The following is an 18,402-nucleotide window of genomic DNA, read 5'->3' as shown; positions in this document are numbered from 1 at the left end:
AGTGTTCATTCAATTGAAAACAAAAGATTAATATGCAAAAACCTAAGAAATATGGTAAAATATGTATCAATTAATTAATCAATTACTTATCTATGATTATTGTCATAAATTAATTTTTAAATTAAAAATAAATATTTTATATTTGGTTATGGATAACTTGAATTATTTTGAATAAACAATTAATTACCAGCAAAATCTGAAATATTATTTTAAAAAAATATTTTCTTACCGTACAAAAATAAAAATATAAATGAATATAATTGTTTCATTATTCAAGATATTTATTAATATCTAAGCTTAAGTAATGAGATGTCAATTTAGGTTTAACTATGTAGTAATTTATTACTTTTTTATATCAACAATGGTTATACGTAGTTATCTTTTAAAATAATGAGGGATGTTCACTATAAAAAGCCCCACAAATAAAAATTTTATATAGATACGTAAACATGTTATTTAGAGGTATATCCGTATTTCTTTTGCTGACCATCATGATTGGTAAAAAATATTTATATTTGATCAAATTTCATATATATGTTTTTTAATATATTTTAGGTTTGGCTTTCGGAGAAGCTTGGGGCCCCGAAGTTGAGTAAGTTATTTTCAATTAATTTCATATGTAGTAGAAATTTATACACGTAGTTGATATATGTAGAGTAAAAGAAATTTCTATTACCTAAAATTGTAAGCACGATTATTGACTGGAGATAAAATAACGTATATGAAAGTTTTAAATAACTGAAGTTATATTTTCAAAATTTTGGAAACATAATTCGTGGCATCAGATGCAAAGAGTTTATCTATGCTCTAACTAATAGTGTTGTTCTTAAAGAAAGTGTCAACAGTGATGAGAAACAAGGTGAACTAGTAGACAAAATAGCGGGTTCTGTGGATCGATCACTTCAAATGTAGTTAAAAAGCGGGTTCCCAGCAACGAGATCGAAGTTTTGAAGCGGTTACCATCTTCAGAATACTAAATGTTTAAAAAATTTTATGAAGGTGCAAGTAAGACAAAAAAATGTTTAGTATTTTAAAACTCATCGAATATAAAAAAACTTTCATAGCACACCTCTTCCGAACATGTCCGACTCATATGATTATCAAAGACGCATTAATTTTATCGTCCTTAAGATGTGTTTACTTTTATTTTCTACATATATTAATAAACATGTGTATATTCACTTTGTACTAACAGAGCATTACATAAATACATATCTATTTCAGTAAATATGAACGGGATTTGGAAAAAATAAACAAAGCCTTGCAAGCCGGCAAACTCAGTTATTCCACTATTGTAAATCAAGTGAGGGTGTGTTTCGACGCACATATTCAATATTTTTTCTATCGGAGTTTTTTGAACACGTTAATAAAATTGTACACCAACAAAGATACCAACTTTGGTAGATCCTACAATGATTCAATAAAAGGTTCTAGCATAAAACTAGATGCTTTTCACAATTATAATTATTGTATGAGCAAAATAGCAACGTAAAGACATTAGTCTTTTCAATTAAAGAAATGTTACATGCAATGTTTGTTTTATTATTTCTAAAATGTTATTATTGTTTTAATTACTTATTTATATTCATAGAAATAGTGTTTTCTACGCTACTCTATTTATATAACTTGATAGAAAAAAATATTTTTACATAAGGATAAAACAATTTAAAACAATATTTAACTTATTTCAGTCGGATAATCAAAAAATTTGACTGGCGAAAACCGTATTTCAGCAGTTGCAGATTGTTTTTTGGGAGTAGAATTTAATATTCAATTGAGGCAGGCAATGGGCAACAGAAATCGTTAAGTTTGGTGGATCCTAATAATTTAACAATAAAATAATTATAAATTAAAATGTTTGGTTTCAAAAACTTTCTTTTATATTATTATTTAAAAAATAATAATTCTTTATAGAAAGAATTTACTAGAATGTTAACTCAAACATAAACTTAAGATTTTGCTCGCAATCATGACAATTGATTGTTTATTCAAAATAATTCAAGTTATCCGTAACCAAATATAAAACATTTACTTTTAATTTCAAAATTAATTTATGACAATGACTAGCTAATTGATACCTTTTTACCATATTTCTTCAGTTTTTTGCATATTAATCTTTTCGATTGAAAAATATTGATTACTAAGAAAGTAAGTAACGTGAATGATGAATGGATTTAAGGTTTGTATTCATTGTACAATAATACGTATATAGCAACTACTTGAACGTTTTCTTATTTTAATTTAATTTATTCACTATTGAATAATATCATTTGCCATCGCAAATATTAAGTTGCAATTAATCATGTTTTCATATAACTATTCGGTAATGTGAAAACAGTAAAGGTTTATTTAAAATATCTCTCAATTCAGAATCAGAGACCTCAAAACTACTGTGTACCTATACTATATATATACGAAATTTTATTCCAAATTTCTGAAGACCTTGGTTTTAGTTCCCAAATTATTTTTATAGATAGTTCAACCGGAATGGGGTTGATAATTTTCCCGGGTTATCATATTTGACCCAACGAAAATGCTCATGCTAAAATGAAATCTGGAGGTCAGGCACGTTTTTTATTTGGGTGGGTAAACTTTCTGCAGTACACGAATGAAACAAGATTTAATAAAATGTTTCAACAACTTCGAGGCAATGTGGGGAAATCTTGAATAGGAAGGAGGGCATAACTACAATTTTTACCATATTTCTTCAGTTTTTATTAATATTTTGTTTTTAATTGAAAAACATTGATTATTAAGAAAATGAATATTTTATTTCAATACTTTTATAATTCCCAATTTAAATACATTTACAAGTATGGGACAAACAAGCGCAGATTTACTATATCTTGGTGCGATAACGGCAAATACAATAATGAATAAATTATTTTGTTGGACATTTTTTTTATTTTCAAAAGGTAGTGATGATATTTGGTATAAAGGGGGTTATTGTGATTTGATTTGCGGTCTAAATTTACATGACTAAAACACTAATCATTCTAATTGTACAATATGTTGTTATTTATGAGTAAACAAAAATAAAATATTGTTTTTGTTCTTTATATAATTTTCCTCATCAGAATGAAATGTTGAATGGAATTATTTGTTCAAATATTATTTCTATTTTTATATAATTAATATTAGGATTTGTAAGCATATAATTAATTTTTATTTTTGATAGTGATAATAAAAAATATATTCTTAAAATCCATGGTAATGTTGGTTAAGACGTTTTAATCTAGCATATACTCTTCAATGTTGGTTTTTATTATTAGAATTGATTTTAAAGGCTTGGATTATTAGGTTGATTCTCATAACTAAATTGTGGCATACAGAAATTTGATAAATACTTACCTAATATCTGATGCTATATTAAATTACTGTTTTTTAAGTATGTTATTTGTTTGGCATTTTCAGAATAAGTTTTGCTGATTTTATTGATTGATTAAAATCGAATTCATTTGTTAGCATGCTTAAAACAAAATTAATACCTAGAGAATTTTTCATTACCTTAAAATTTCATATTCATTCTTTTAAATCTTTTATTTATGTAACGATCTCAAATAGGTTTTCGTTTTCTTATTTTAATTCAGTTGATTCACTATTGAGAGAATAACAATATCTTTTGCCAGCGTAAATATTAAGTTGCAATGATTGTTTTTCAAATCATGTTTTCAAACAACTATTCGGTAATTTGAAAATCAATTTTGTTCATCATGTTTCCTAATGTCTGTTATATCGGCAAAATCAATGGAAGAGAGTTTTCCCTGGAACAATGAGGCACACGAGCAAAGTAAAATGACTGACGGTGCCCATAGAAATGTTAAGTCACGAACACGAATTTTGTGGTAACTGTTTAGACTTTCTTGATTGTAATACCGATTCATTGAGTAAACATAGCAGAAGCTAACATTGGAATGCTTAATCAGAAGAAGTACAAGTAGTTGCTTTTTACGTATTATGTACAATGAATACAAACCTTAAATCCATTTAGTGATCATTCTTAATAATCAATATTTTTCAATTGAAAACAAAAGATTAATATGCAAAAACCGAAGAAATATGGTAAAAAATGTATCAATTAATTAATCAATTACTTATCTATGAGTTATTGTCATAATTTTGAAATTAAAAGTAAATATTTTATATTTGGTTATGGATAACTTGAATTATTTTGAATAAACAATTAATTGCGAGCAAAATCTTAAGTTTACGTTTGAGTTAACATTCTAGCAGATTCTTTCTATAAAGAATTATTATTTTTTATATAATAATATAAAAGTTTATGCTTTTTTTGAAAACATCCGTGGAGATACTGACATGTATATATGCTGATTTGTTTAATATACCTTTATATATGTTTTTGAAACCAAACATTTTAATTTATAATTTTCTTTTTTTCTGAAGTATTATTTTAAAAAAATATTTTCTTACCATACAAAAATAAAAATATAAATGAATATAATTGTTTCATTATTCAGGATATTTATTAATATCTAAGCTTAAGTAATGAGATGTCAATTTAGGTTTAACTATATAGTAATTTATTACTTTTTTTATATTAACGATGATTATACGTAGTTATCTTTTAAAATAATGAGGGATGTTCACTATAAAAAGCCTCACAAATAAAAATTTTATATAGATACATAAACATGTTATTTAAAGGTATATCCGTATTTCTTCTTCTGACCATCATGATTGGTAAAAAAATATTTATATTTGATCAAATTTCACATATATGTTTTTTAATATATTTTAGGTTTGGCTTTCGGAGAAGCTTGGGGCCCCGAAGTTGAGTAAGTTATTTTCAATTAATTTTATATGTAGTAGGAATTTATACATGTAGTTGATATATGTAGAGTAAAAAAAAATCTATTACCTAAAATTGTGAGAAGGGTTATTGACTGGAGATAAAATAACGTATATGAAAGTTTTAAATAACTGAAATTATATTTTCAAAATTTTGGAAACATAATTCGTGGCATCAGATGCAAAGAGTTTATCTATGCTCTAACTAATAGTGTTGTTCTTAAAGAAAGTGTCAACAGTGATGAGAAACAAGGTGAACTAGTAGACAAAATAGCGGGTTCTGTGGATCGATCACTTTCTTCAAATATAGTTAAAAAGCGGGTTCCCAGCAACGAGATCGAAGTTTTGAAGCGGTTACCATCTTCAGAATACTAAATGTTTAAAAATTTTTATGAAGGTGCAAGTAAGACAAAAAAATGTTTAGTATTTTAAAACTCATCGAATATAATCATGTATTACATTACACATATATACACATATTTATTTTCGAGATATTACATTTTTAATATGTAAAAAAACTTTCATAGCACACCTCTTCCGAACATGTCCGACTCATATGATTATCAAAGACGCATTAATTTTATCGTCCTTAAGATGTGTTTACTTTTATTTTCTACATATATTAATAAACATGTGTATATTCACTTTGTACTAACAGAGCATTACATAAATACATATCTATTTCAGTAAATATGAACGGGATTTGGAAAAAATAAACAAAGCCTTGCAAGCCGGCAAACTCAGTTATTCCACTATTGTAAATCAAGTGAGGGTGTGTTTCGACGCACATATTCAATATTTTTTCTATCGGAGTTTTTTGAACACGTTAATAAAATTGTACACCAACAAAGATACCAACTTTGGTAGATCCTACAATGATTCAATAAAAGGTTCTAGCATAAAACTAGATGCTTTCCACAATTATAATTATTGTATGAGCAAAATAGCAACGTAAAGACATTAGTCTTTTCAATTAAAGAAATGTTACATGCAATGTTTGTTTTATTATTTCTAAAATGTTATTATTGTTTTAATTACTTATTTATATGCATAGAAATGGTGTTTTCTACGCTACTCTATTTATATAACTTGATAGAAAAAAATATTTTTACATAAGGATAAAACAATTTAAAACAATATTTAACTTATTTCAGTCGGATAATCAAAAAATTTGACTGGCGAAAACCGTATTTCAGCAGTTGCAGATTGTTTTTTGGGAGTAGAATTTAATATTCAATTGAGGCAGGCAATGGGCAACAGAAATCGTTAAGTTTGGTGGATCCTAATAATTTAACAATAAAATAATTATAAATTAAAATGTTTGGTTTCAAAAACTTTCTTTTATATTATTATTTAAAAAATAATAATTCTTTATAGAAAGAATTTACTAGAATGTTAACTCAAACATAAACTTAAGATTTTGCTCGCAATCATGACAATTGATTGTTTATTCAAAATAATTCAAGTTATCCGTAACCAAATATAAAACATTTACTTTTAATTTCAAAATTAATTTATGACAATGACTAGCTAATTGATACCTTTTTTACCATATTTCTTCAGTTTTTTGCATATTAATCTTTTCGATTGAAAAATATTGATTACTAAGAAAGTAAGTAACGTGAATGATGAGTGAATTTAAGGTTTGTATTCATTGTACAATAATACGTATATAGCAACTACTTGAACGTTTTCTTATTTTAATTTAATTTATTCACTATTGAATAATATCATTTGCCATCGCAAATATGAAGTTGCAATTAATCATGTTTTCATATAACTATTCGGTAATGTGAAAACAGTAAAGGTTTATTTAAAATATCTCTCAATTCAGAATCAGAGACCTCAAAACTACTGTGTACCTATACTATATATACGAAATTTTATTCCAAATTTCTGAAGATCTTGGTTTTAGTTCCCAAATTATTTTTATAGATAGTTCAACCGAAATGGAGTTGATAATTTTCACAGTTGTCATATTTGACCCAACGAAAATCCTCATGCTAAAATGGAATCTGTAGGTCAGTCACGTTTTTTATTACACCTTTACTCTGCAGTACATGAATGAAACACGATTTATTAAAAAATTTCAATAACTTCGAGGATATATAGGGAATAGGAAGAAGGGCAGAACTAATTTTGTTTTTAATTGAAAAACATTGATTATTAAGAAAATGAATATTTTATTTCAATACTTTTATAATTCCCAATTTAAATACATTTACAAGTATGGGACAAACAAGCGCAGATTTACTATATCTTGGTGCGATAACGGCAAATACAATAATGAATAAATTATTTTGTTGGACATTTTTTTTATTTTCAAAAGGTAGTGATGATATTTGGTATAAAGGGGGTTATTGTGATTTGATTTGCGGTCTAAATTTACATGACTAAAACACTAATCATTCGAATTGTATGTTGTTACTTATGAGTAAATAAAAATAAAATATTGTTTTACTCTTTATATAATTTTCCTGATCAGAATGAAATGTTGAGTGAAATTATTTGTTCAAATTTTATTTCTATTTTTATATAATTAATATTAGGATTGGTAAGCTTATAATTAATTTTTATTTTTGATAGAAATAATAAAAAATATATTCTTAAAATCTATGGTAATGTTGGTTAAGACGTTTTAATCTAGCATATACTCTTCAATGTTGGTTTTTATTATTAGGTTTATTAGAATTGAGTTTTCTTAGGTTGATTCTCATAACTAAATTATAGTATACAGAAATTTGATAAATACTTACCTAATATCTGATGGCATATTAAATTACTGTTTTTGGGGAAAATATGTTATTTATTTGGCATTTTCAGAATAAGTTTTGCTGTTTTTATTGACTGATTAAAATCGAATTCATTTGTTAGCATGCTTAAAACAAAATTAATATCTAGTGAATTTTTCATCCCCTTAAAATTTCAATTTCATTCTTTTAAATCTCTTAATTATGTTACGATCTTAAATAGGTTTTCGCTTTCTTATTTTAATTCAGTTGATGCATTATTGAGAAAATAACAATATCTTTTGTCAGCGTAAATATTAAGTTGCAATGATTGTTTTTCAAATCATGTTCTTAAACAGCTATTCGGTAATTTGAAAATCAATTTTGTTCATCATGTGTCCTAATGTCTGTTATATCGGCAAAATTAATGGAAGAAAGTTTTCTCTGGAACAATGAGTCACATGAGCAAAGTAAAATGACGGTGCCCATAGAAATGTTAAGTCACGAACACGAATTTTGTAGTAACTGTTTAGACTTTTTTGATATGTAATACCGATTCATTGAGTAAACACAGCAGAAGCTAACATAGGAATGCTTAACCAGAAGAAGTACAAATGGTTGCTTTTTACGTATTATGTACAATGAATACAAACGTTAAATACATTTAGTAATCATTCACGATACTTACTTTCTTAGTAATCAATATTTTTCAATTGAAGACAAAAGATTAATATACAAAAACTGAAGAAATATGGTAAAAAAGGTATCAATTAATTAATCAATTACCTAACTATGAGTAAGTAAGTTATTGTCATAAATTAGTTTTGAAATTAAAAGTAAATATTTTATATTTGGTTATGGATAACTTGAATTATTTTAAATAAACAATTAATTGCGAGCAAAATCTTAAGTTAACGTTTGAGTTAACATTCTAGCAGATTCTTTCTATAAAGTATTATTATTTTTATAAAATAATATAAAAGTTTATACTTTTCTTGAAAACATCCGTGGAGATACTGACATGTATATATGCTGATTTGTTTAATATACCTTTATATATGTTTTTAAACCAAACATTTTAATTTATAATTTTCATTTTTTTTATGTATCATTTTAAAAAAATATTTTCTTACCGTACAAAAATAAAAATTTAAATGAATATAATTGTTTCATTATTCAGGATATTTATTAATATCTAAGCTTAAGTAATGAGATGTCAATTTAGGTTTAACTATGTAGTAATTTATTACTTTTTTATATTAACGATGGTTATTCGTAGTTATCTTTTAAAATAATGAGGGATGTTCACTATAAAAAGTCTCACAAATAAAAATTTTATATAGATACATAAACATGTTATTTAAAGGTATATCCATATTTCTTCTGGTGGCCACCATGACTGGTAAAAAAAATATTTATATTTGATCAACTTTCACATATATTTTTTTTAATATATTTTAGGTTTGGTTTTCGGAGAAGCTTGAGGTCCCGAAGTTGAGTAAGTTATTTTTAATTAATTTAATATGTAGTAGTAATTTATACATGTAGTTGATATATGTAGAGTAAAAGAAAATTCTATTACCTAAAATTGTGAGCAGAATTATTGATTGAAGATAAAATAGTTTTAAAGTGTTAAGTAACTGAAATTATATTTTCAAAATTTTGGAAACATAATCCGTGGCATCATATGCAAAGAGTTTTTCTATGCTCCAACTAATAGTGTTGTTCTTAAAGAAAGTGTCAAAAGTGATGGGAAACGAAGTGAACTTGTAAACAAAATAGCGGGTTCTGTGGATCGATCACTTTCTTCAAATGTAATTAAAAAGCGGATTCCCAGCAACGAGATCGATGTTTTGAAGTGGTTACCATCTTCGGAATACTAAATGTTTAAAGAATTTTATGGAGGTGCAAGTAAGACAAAAAAATTTTTAGAATTTTGAAACTCAAAAATTTTTTTTTCATCGAATACAATCATGTATTACATTATGCATATATACACAGATTTATTTTCTACAATTTTCGAGATATTACATTTTTAATATGTAAAAAAACTTTCATAGCACACCTCTTCCGAACATGTCCGACTCATATGATTATCAAAGACGCATTAATTTTATCGTCCTTAAGATGTGTTTACTTTTTTCAAAATATTCTTATAAAACTATTTTATTTTCTACATATATTAATAAACATGTGTATATTCAGTTTGTAGTAACAGAGCATTACATAAATACATATCTATTTCAGTAAATATGAACGGGATTTAGTATAATGTTAAATGCTTTCCACAATTATAATTATTGTATGAGCAAAACATCGAAGTAAAGACATTAGTCTTTTACAATTAAAGAAATATTGCATGCAATGATTGTTTTATTATTTCTAAAATGTTATTATTATTTCAATTACTTATTTTTATACATCGAAATGCTATGCTTATAATGGACAACAGTCGGATAATCAAAAATTTTGACTGGCGAAAACCGTATTTCAGCAGTTGCAGTTTGTTTTTTAGGAGTAGAATTTAATCTTCAATAGAGGCAAGCAATGGGCAACAGAAATCGTTCAGTTTGGTGGATTCTAAAAATTTAACAATAAAATAAAATTATTTTCATGATTTTTAAATTTAAAGTATGTACCTGTGAAACAAAATTCCTACTCATTACTTAAGCTTACATATTAATACATATCCTGAAAGATGAAATAATTATTGTTATTGAATGGTAAAAAAACAACTTGTTAAAATCAGTATATATACATGTAAGTATGTCCACGGATGTTCTCAGAAAAAGTGCAAACTTTTAAATTATTATTTAAAAAATTATAATTCTTTATAGAAAGAATCTGCCAGAATGTAAACTCAAACATAAACTTTAGATTTTACTCGCAATCATGACAATTAATTGTTTATTCAAAATAATTCAAGTTATCCATAACCAAATATAAAATATTCACTTTTAATTTCAAAATTATTTCATGACAATAACTTACTTACTCATAGTTAAGTAGCTAATTGATGCCTTTTTTAATATATTTCTTCAGTTTTTGCATATTAATCTTTTGTTTTCAATTGAAAAATATTGATTATTAAGAAAGTAAGTATCGTGAATGATAACTAAGTGGATTTAAGGTTTGTATTCATTGTAAATAATACGTATAAAGCAACTACTTGTACTTCTTACTTCGGTTGACATTATTATGTTATAAAATTCAAATAGGCTTTCGTTTTCTTATTTTAATTTAGTTTATAATAGAAATATAATTAGTATACTTAGTTAGTTACTTTGTTAATTGTCTTTGCACAACATAGTGACCATTTGACCGTGGCTCACATTCTTCTTAATAGCAACATAAGACCTTACAATTGGTGGTAGAACTGCACCTGAAATTCGGTTGCTCAATGCTGACCCTACTGAACATGTAAATCCGACTCCCAAAACACAAACTGCAACTGCTAAAATACGGTTTTCCCCAATCAATATATTTGATTATCAGGCTGTTGTCCATTATAAACACAGAAACAAGTTAAATATTGTTTTGAATATAACACTCTTATGTAAAAACATTTTTTTCTATAATTCAACCTCTAAAAATAGCGTAGAAAACACTATTTATATGTATATGAGTAAGTAATTAAAATAATAATATTTTAGAATAATAAAATAATCATTGGATGTAACATTTCTTTAAACGTAAAAGACAAATATCTTTAATTCGCTATATTGACATACAAAAAATATAATTGTGGAAAGCATCTAGCTTATGCTAGAACCTTTCGACATCACTGAAGGATTTACTAAAGTCAGAATCTTTGTTGGTGTACAAATCTAGTAATGTGTTAAAAAAATTCCAATAAAAAAATAGTGAAGATGTGCCTTCAAACACTCCGTCACTTGATGTACATCACGTGACGGAATACAATCGTGGAGTAACTGAGCAATGTGACCATTCTCGTTAGACACGTTCGACACCTTTGGAGGTTTCTGAATCGGAACACAACTGACGTGGACGCACATGTTTATATATCTATATCTAAATATGATTACAATTAATAAAGAAAACGGAAATTTGTAATCATACGTTTTATATTTATTTTAAACAATTTTTACTAAATTTAACTTATGGTTATAGTACTACAAAATGCAAAAATTTTCTTATCAATAAAGTATATGTTTTAATTACTATTTACATACTATTTTTTTTTAATAATGAAACAATATAATTTAAATTTTAGTAAAATACAAAATACAAAATTTATTTATAAAGTAAATCTTTGGGTAAGTATTTATATTATATAAATATTTATAATCTATAATATAACCAAACAAATATTTAATATTCGTATTAACTGAATTCTAATAATTTTTTTTATCAAAAATGATTATTTCAACTTTTAAAATAAACATCCTCTGTTTTTATTCGGATTTGGACAATTTGTTATAAACTTTGTTAATATGTAATGTGACTAAATTGTGTCATTTTAAAGTAATAAATTTGATGTTGTTTTATTTAAATTTCTTTTTAGGTTAATAAAAAAATTAATTTAATATTTTGAGACACCTCAATATTATTAATATCAGACTAAAGAGTATTTATATTTTAATTCTTAAAGCGATTGCCTAAATTAATTTGAATAAAATGGGGTTACAGGTGGCTGTTAATTTGTTACGACCCAACAGAAATTATTTAATTTATTAATAAAATATTATTTAAGACAAAATGTTTTTTAATTAATTAATTTGTTTCTATTCTCACTAAGGTGAGTTGGAGAAAGATGAAAGAAGATGGGGCCAAATTGCGCCAGTCAAGTAGGCTGTGTAATTCTGTCGTCGCCATTCAATTGCTTTTTTTATAATTGCACTTTTGGATAGGAGAAGAGAAAATTTGCAATTTTGGGATTTTGCGATTTTTGATGTCTGAGAAGCATTTGAATAAAATTTGCAGCGACAATTAGTATTTTTTATTAACTTGAGCGAGGCGTTTGATAAGTTGAGGAGGAAGGTAAGCAAAGTTGTAACTTAGTTATTAATAATTCTTAAAAATATACATATTAATAAATGTTTTAAATATATAATATTATAAAATAGCCACTTGTTTCTGCATTTCGTGCGTCATCAGATAGGACATAATTCAAAATTGTATCTCTGTAGTAGAAATAGAATTTTGAAAATCCTATGACAAGCCTTACAATTTAAAATTACAATTTTGGGTTAGTAATTTGAAGGTCAGCTTGTCGCTGCATTTACGGCGAATACTACTCGCTGAGTAAATGCAGCCTTACACTAAGTCATAATTTACTAAAATCTAAATACTCTAATATCTGTAAATGAATTAAAATTATTAATTATTATGAATTCCTGCAAATAAAAATATAGTCAAAAAATGAACAAAATGGAAATTTGTCGACCAAAAATTTGACGAACACAAGGGAATTTGTTGGTCAATAATATGACGAACAAAAAGGGAATTTGTAGGCCAGAGATTTTGTTCAATAAATGTGAAGAAAATAAGACAAAAAAAATGTTCTTTTATTTATTTAAGCTGAAAAAGATATTAATATTATTTAAAAGACATAAATGTAAACAATATACCTGAAAATCAAACCAAACAAACATTTAACACAACTGTATCATTAATTTATTTGAGCTGAAAAGAATCTGATCAGATTGTACAAAAAAAAAATACAAAAAATCATTCCTGAAATTAATAAAAGATATCTTTTAAAATTTTTCAAAACCATATTTATATATAAATCAAATCATGATGCAAGATTTGGACTTAAAATCAATATGTTTAAACACTTACTTTGCATTAACTAGTCTCGTTCCGGACCTACCTGAAATTAATCAAAACCCTTCAATTAATATCGTTTCATTGATAATAAAAATTTTGAATTTTAACCTTTAACGCCCTTTCCCTGTTGCCTTATCGTCTTTCCAATAGTTGGTTGGGTCATCATGGTCCAGATGTGAACAGGTCTTGACGATCAACGAAGAAATGAACAAAAATTCTTCTCTCAATGTTTTAACCAGAGAGAGAACTATTTAAAAACCCAAATATTATAATGCGCATATCATGCATTTATTCTTATTAACACATCGATGTTATACTTATCCACGCGAAGTTTAATGGATGCATTTATTCTTATAAATGCAATGGAATTTTGTCATTTAATGAATGCTTTTATTCTTATAAACTATTCATGCAAAGTTTTGTCCATGCATTTATTTTTAAATTATTGATACTCCACTTAACCCAAATAGAGTTGATTTATTCTGAAATTCAGTCTTTTAAAGCATGCATTTATACTTACAAACTATCCATGCAAAGTTTTATCTATGCATTTATTTTTAAATGATTGATGCTCCACTTAAACCAAGTAGAGTTGATTTATTCTGAAATTTTGTCATTTCATGCATGCATTTATTCTTATAAACTATCCATGCAATGGAATTTTGTCATTTAATGAATGCTTTTATTCTTATAAACTATTCATGCAAAGTTTTGTCCATGCATTTATTTTTAAATGATTGATACTCCACTTAATCCAAGTAGAGTTGCTTTATTCTGAAATTCTGTCTTTTAAAGAATGCATTTATACTTACAAACTATTCATGCAAAATTTTATCCATGCATTTATTTTTAAATGATTGATACTCCACTTAATCCAAGTAGAGTTGCTTTATTCTGAAATTCTGTCTTTTAAAGCATGCATTCATACTTACAAACTATCCATGCAAAGTTTTATCCATGCATTTAATTTTAAATGATTGATACTCCACTTAATCCAAGTAGAGTTGATTTATTCTGAAATTCTGTCTTTTAAATAATGCATTTATACTTACAAACTACCCATGCAAAGTTTCATCCATGCATTTATTTTTAAATGATTGATGCTCCACTTAATCCAAGTAGAGTTGATTTATTCTGAAATTTTGTCATTTCATGCATGCATTTGTACTTGTAGACTATGCATGCAAAGATTTATGAATGCATCATTTATTATTGTAATTGTTATTAACCATTCAATTGTTTTTTCAACAGCTAAAACATTGAGAATTGATTGAGAATTGATTATTTATTTATATTACAAGCGACTTCTGTAATTATAAAAACAAGCCAATAACTAGTTACTCTATATCTTATTCTTAATTATGGTGTCGGTCTGTATAATTAGTACTTATATAAACGACATTATAAAAAATATTTATGGTGATTATTGTATTCAAGTTTCAGTGGAATTAACTAAATTTATATTTCTATATAGGAATTGGTATAAAGTAATTTCAAAATATGATTGCAATAAAAGAACAACATTAATGTGCCGTTTAAATAAAATAATTGAATAATAATGAATCTTGCATCCAGTATATCTAATATGGCACTAATTACAACACTAATTGAATACACGAATCACTACACTAAACCGTGTTGCACAACCGAATTAACTTGGAGGGTATGGTGGTGCGGACCAACACCCCATCCCACCTAACCGATCGATACGACGTTCGATAACAGACTGATTGGTCTGACTCACACGGCGTCTAATGGCGGCCAATGGCGGCAACTCATCCCGTGCACCTGATTGGTTGACGTCGACGTTAAAAATTTTCCTATTCAATATTTGAATTTTCCCCAGGACGGATCCACCTTGTCGTGGTCTTGGGGCTCAGTACCGCTCCACAAGCCAGTGGTAGTGGGGAGCTAACGGATCCAACACCTGCAAGTCCAATCCATCCCCAGGAAGATCTCCGATCTTCCTCAGATTGGACTTGTTCTTCTCGAACCAGTTAACAGTGGGGTGGCGTCTACGTCAGAATTTCAGAATAAATCAACTATACTTGTATTAAGTGGAGTAAAAATAAATGCATGGATAAAATTTTGCATGAATTGTTTGTAAGTATAAATGCATTTTTTAAAAGACAAAATTTCAGAATAAATCAACTCTACTTGGATTAAATGGAGTATTAATCATTTGAAAATAAATGCAAGTATAGTTTGTAAGTAAAAATTCATGCTTTAAAAGACAGAATTTCACAATAAATCAACTCCACTTGGATTAAGTAGAGTATCAATCATTTAAAATTAAATGCATGGATAAAACTTTGCATGGATAGTTTGTAAGTATTAATACATTCTTTAAAAGACAAAATTTCAGAATAAATCAACTCTACTTGGATTAAATGGAGTATTAATCATTTGAAAATAAATGCAAGTATAGTTTGTAAGTATAAATGCATGCTTTAAAAGACAGAATTTCACAATAAATCAACTCCACTTGGATTAAGTAGAGTATCAATCATTTAAAATTAAATGCATGGATAAAACTTTGCATGGATAGTTTGTAAGTATTAATACATTCTTTAAAAGACAAAATTTCCGAATAAATCAACTCTACTTGGATTAAATGGAGTATTAATCATTTGAAAATAAATGCAAGTATAGTTTGTAAGTATAAATTCATGCTTTAAAAGACAGAATTTCACAATAAATCAACTCCACTTGGATTAAGTAGAGTATCAATCATTTAAAATTAAATGCATGGATAAAACTTTGCATGGATAGTTTGTAAGTATTAATACATTCTTTAAAAGACAAAATTTCAGAATAAATCAACTCTATTTGGATTATGTGGAGTATCAATCATTTAAAATTAAATGCATGGATAAAACTTTGCATGGATAGTTTGTAATTATAAATGCATGCTTCAAAAGACAGAATTTCAGATTTAATCAACTCTACTTGGATTAAGTGAAGTATCAACCAATTAAAAATAAATGCATGGATCAAACATTGCATGGATAATTTATAAGAATAAATGCATGCACTAAATGACAAAATTCCATTGCATGGATAGTTTATAAGAATAAATGCATGCATTAAATGACAAAATTCCATTGCATGGATAGTTATAAGAATAAAAGCATGCATTAAATGACAAAATTTCATCATAAATAAACTCTACTTGGATTAAGTGGAGTATAAATTGATAAAATTTTGCATGGATAGAGTATAAGATGCATTATTTGAGAAAATTACAGCATAAATAAACTTTACTTGGATAAAGGGGAGTATCAATCAATTAAAAATAAATGCATGGATAAAATTTTGCATGTATAAGTATAGCATAGATCAGTTCATAAGAATAAATTCATCCAAACATGGCATGGATAAGTATAGCATCAATGTATTAGTAAGAATAAATGCATGGTATCATATTTGCATTATAATATTTGAATTTTTAAATAGTTCTTTCTGTGGTTAAAACATTGAGAGAAGATTTTTTGTTCATTTCTTCGTTGATCGTCGACCTGTTCACATCTGGACCATGATGACCCAACCAACTACTGGAGTGACGATAATGCAACAGGGAAAGGGCGTTAAAGGTTAAAATTCAAAATTTTAATTATCAATGAAACGATATTAATTGAAGGTTTTTGATTAATTTCTGGAACGAGACTAATTGCAAAGTTTTTGAACATCTTGATTTTAATTCCAAATCTTCTTGCATCATGATTTGATTTATATATAAATATGTTTTTGAAAAATTTTAAAAGATATCTTTTATGATTTTCAGGAATGATTTATTTTTATTTTTTTTTTGTCCAATCTGATCAGACATTCTTTTCACTTCAAATAAATTAATGATATAGTTGTGTTAAATGTTTATTTGGTTTGATTTTCAGGTATATTGTTTACATTTATGTCTTTTAAATAATATTAATAAGGTCCTCTCTTCCAGCTTAAATAAATAAAAGAAAATTTTTTTTGTTTTATTTTCTTCACATTTATTGAACAAAATCTCTGGCCTACAAATTCTCTTTTTGTTCGTCATATTATTGACCAACAAATTCCCTTGTTCATTTTATCATAAGGAAATTCATAATAATTAATAATTTTAATTCATTTACAGATATTAGAGTATTTAGATTTTAGTAAATTATAACTTAGTGTAAGGCTGCATTTACTCAGCGAATAGTATTCGCCGTAAATGCAGCGACTAGCTGACCTCTAAATTACTAACCCAAAATTGTAATTTTAAATTGTAAGGCTTGTCATAGGATTTTCAAAATTCTACTTCTACTACAGAGATACAATTTTGAATTATGTCCTATCTGATGATGCTCGAAATGCAGAAACAAGCAGCTATTTTATAATATTATATATTTAAAAGATTTATTAATATGTATATTTTTAATTGTAAGAATTATTAATAACTAGTTACAACTTTGCTTACCTTCCTCCTCAACTTATCAAACGCCTCGTTCAAGTTGATAAAAAATACTAATTGTCGTTGCAAATCTTATTCAAATGCTTCTCAGACATCAAAAATCGCCAAATCCCAAAATTGCAAATTTTCCCTTCCCCTATCCAAAAGTGCAATTATAAAAAAAGCAGTTGAATGGCGACGACAGAATTACACAGCCTACTTGACTGGCGCAATTTGGCCCCATCTTCTTCCATCTTTCTCCAACTCACCTTAGTATATGCCTCTCGCACCTTTACAAAGACAAATGAAAAGTTCGAGTTTTAAATTAAATTAAATTAAATAATTTTGACAGCCACCTCAATAAAATTAAGTTATCCATTTTATTCAAATTATATTTAGGCAATCGGTTTAAGAATTAAAATATAAATACTCATTAGTGTGATAGTAATAATATTAAATTGTCTAAACATCGAATAAAAACAGAGGCTTGTCTTATTTTTTCCAAATTAAAGATTTAAGTAATTTTTTGTGTGTGAATGTGATTGAATAAAGAAGTTAAAAGTTGAAACAATGATTTTTAATAAAAAAAATTATTAGTATTGGTTTAATACGAATATTAAATATTTGTTTTGTTTTAGTTACCTCGACGAACAA

The 18,402-nt window shown here is 26.4% G+C and overlaps 2 protein-coding genes across 3 annotated transcripts; both read left to right on the top strand.

The window, feature by feature from the left end:
* Nucleotides 1-450: 450 nt before the first annotated feature.
* LOC126264532 (uncharacterized) lies at nt 451-1,507 on the top strand. Its single transcript, XM_049962920.1, has 3 exons — nt 451-498; nt 556-592; nt 1,225-1,507. The coding sequence occupies exons 1-3, from the start codon at nt 492-494 to the stop codon at nt 1,490-1,492; spliced, it is 312 nt and encodes a 103-aa protein (XP_049818877.1). The 5' UTR covers nt 451-491; the 3' UTR covers nt 1,493-1,507.
* A 3,096-nt stretch (nt 1,508-4,603) lies between these two features.
* On the top strand, nt 4,604-9,903 carry LOC109600037 (uncharacterized). 2 transcript variants are annotated; one of them, XM_049962919.1, is made up of 4 exons: nt 4,604-4,701; nt 4,760-4,796; nt 5,497-5,759; nt 9,859-9,903. In XM_049962919.1, exons 1-4 carry the CDS (start codon nt 4,653-4,655, stop codon nt 9,861-9,863), a joined length of 354 nt encoding a protein of 117 aa, XP_049818876.1. In that variant the 5' UTR covers nt 4,604-4,652; the 3' UTR covers nt 9,864-9,903. The 2 variants fall into 2 exon arrangements, with proteins under 2 accessions (XP_049818876.1, XP_049818875.1); XM_049962918.1 differs by lacking the exon at nt 9,859-9,903 and having other exon boundaries at nt 5,497-5,779.
* Nucleotides 9,904-18,402: the final 8,499 nt, after the last annotated feature.

Source organism: Aethina tumida, chromosome 2 (genome assembly GCF_024364675.1).
Source record: "Aethina tumida isolate Nest 87 chromosome 2, icAetTumi1.1, whole genome shotgun sequence".
In the NCBI taxonomy this organism is placed as follows: Eukaryota; Metazoa; Arthropoda; class Insecta; order Coleoptera; family Nitidulidae; genus Aethina; species Aethina tumida.
Note: the sequence above shows the minus strand (reverse complement) of the source record. Positions and strands in the feature narration are given on the sequence as shown.

Coding starts and splice junctions, on each gene's coding strand:
- LOC126264532 (XM_049962920.1), top strand. Junction 593..1,224: donor GCTTGGGGCCCCGAAGTTGA/GTAAGTTATTTT, acceptor TATCTATTTCAG/TAAATATGAACGGGATTTGG.
- LOC109600037 (XM_049962919.1), top strand. CDS start 4,653: ATGTTATTTAAAGGTATATCCGTATTTCTTCTTCTGACCATCATGATT. Junction 4,702..4,759: donor TCTTCTGACCATCATGATTG/GTAAAAAAATAT, acceptor AATATATTTTAG/GTTTGGCTTTCGGAGAAGCT. Junction 4,797..5,496: donor GCTTGGGGCCCCGAAGTTGA/GTAAGTTATTTT, acceptor TATCTATTTCAG/TAAATATGAACGGGATTTGG.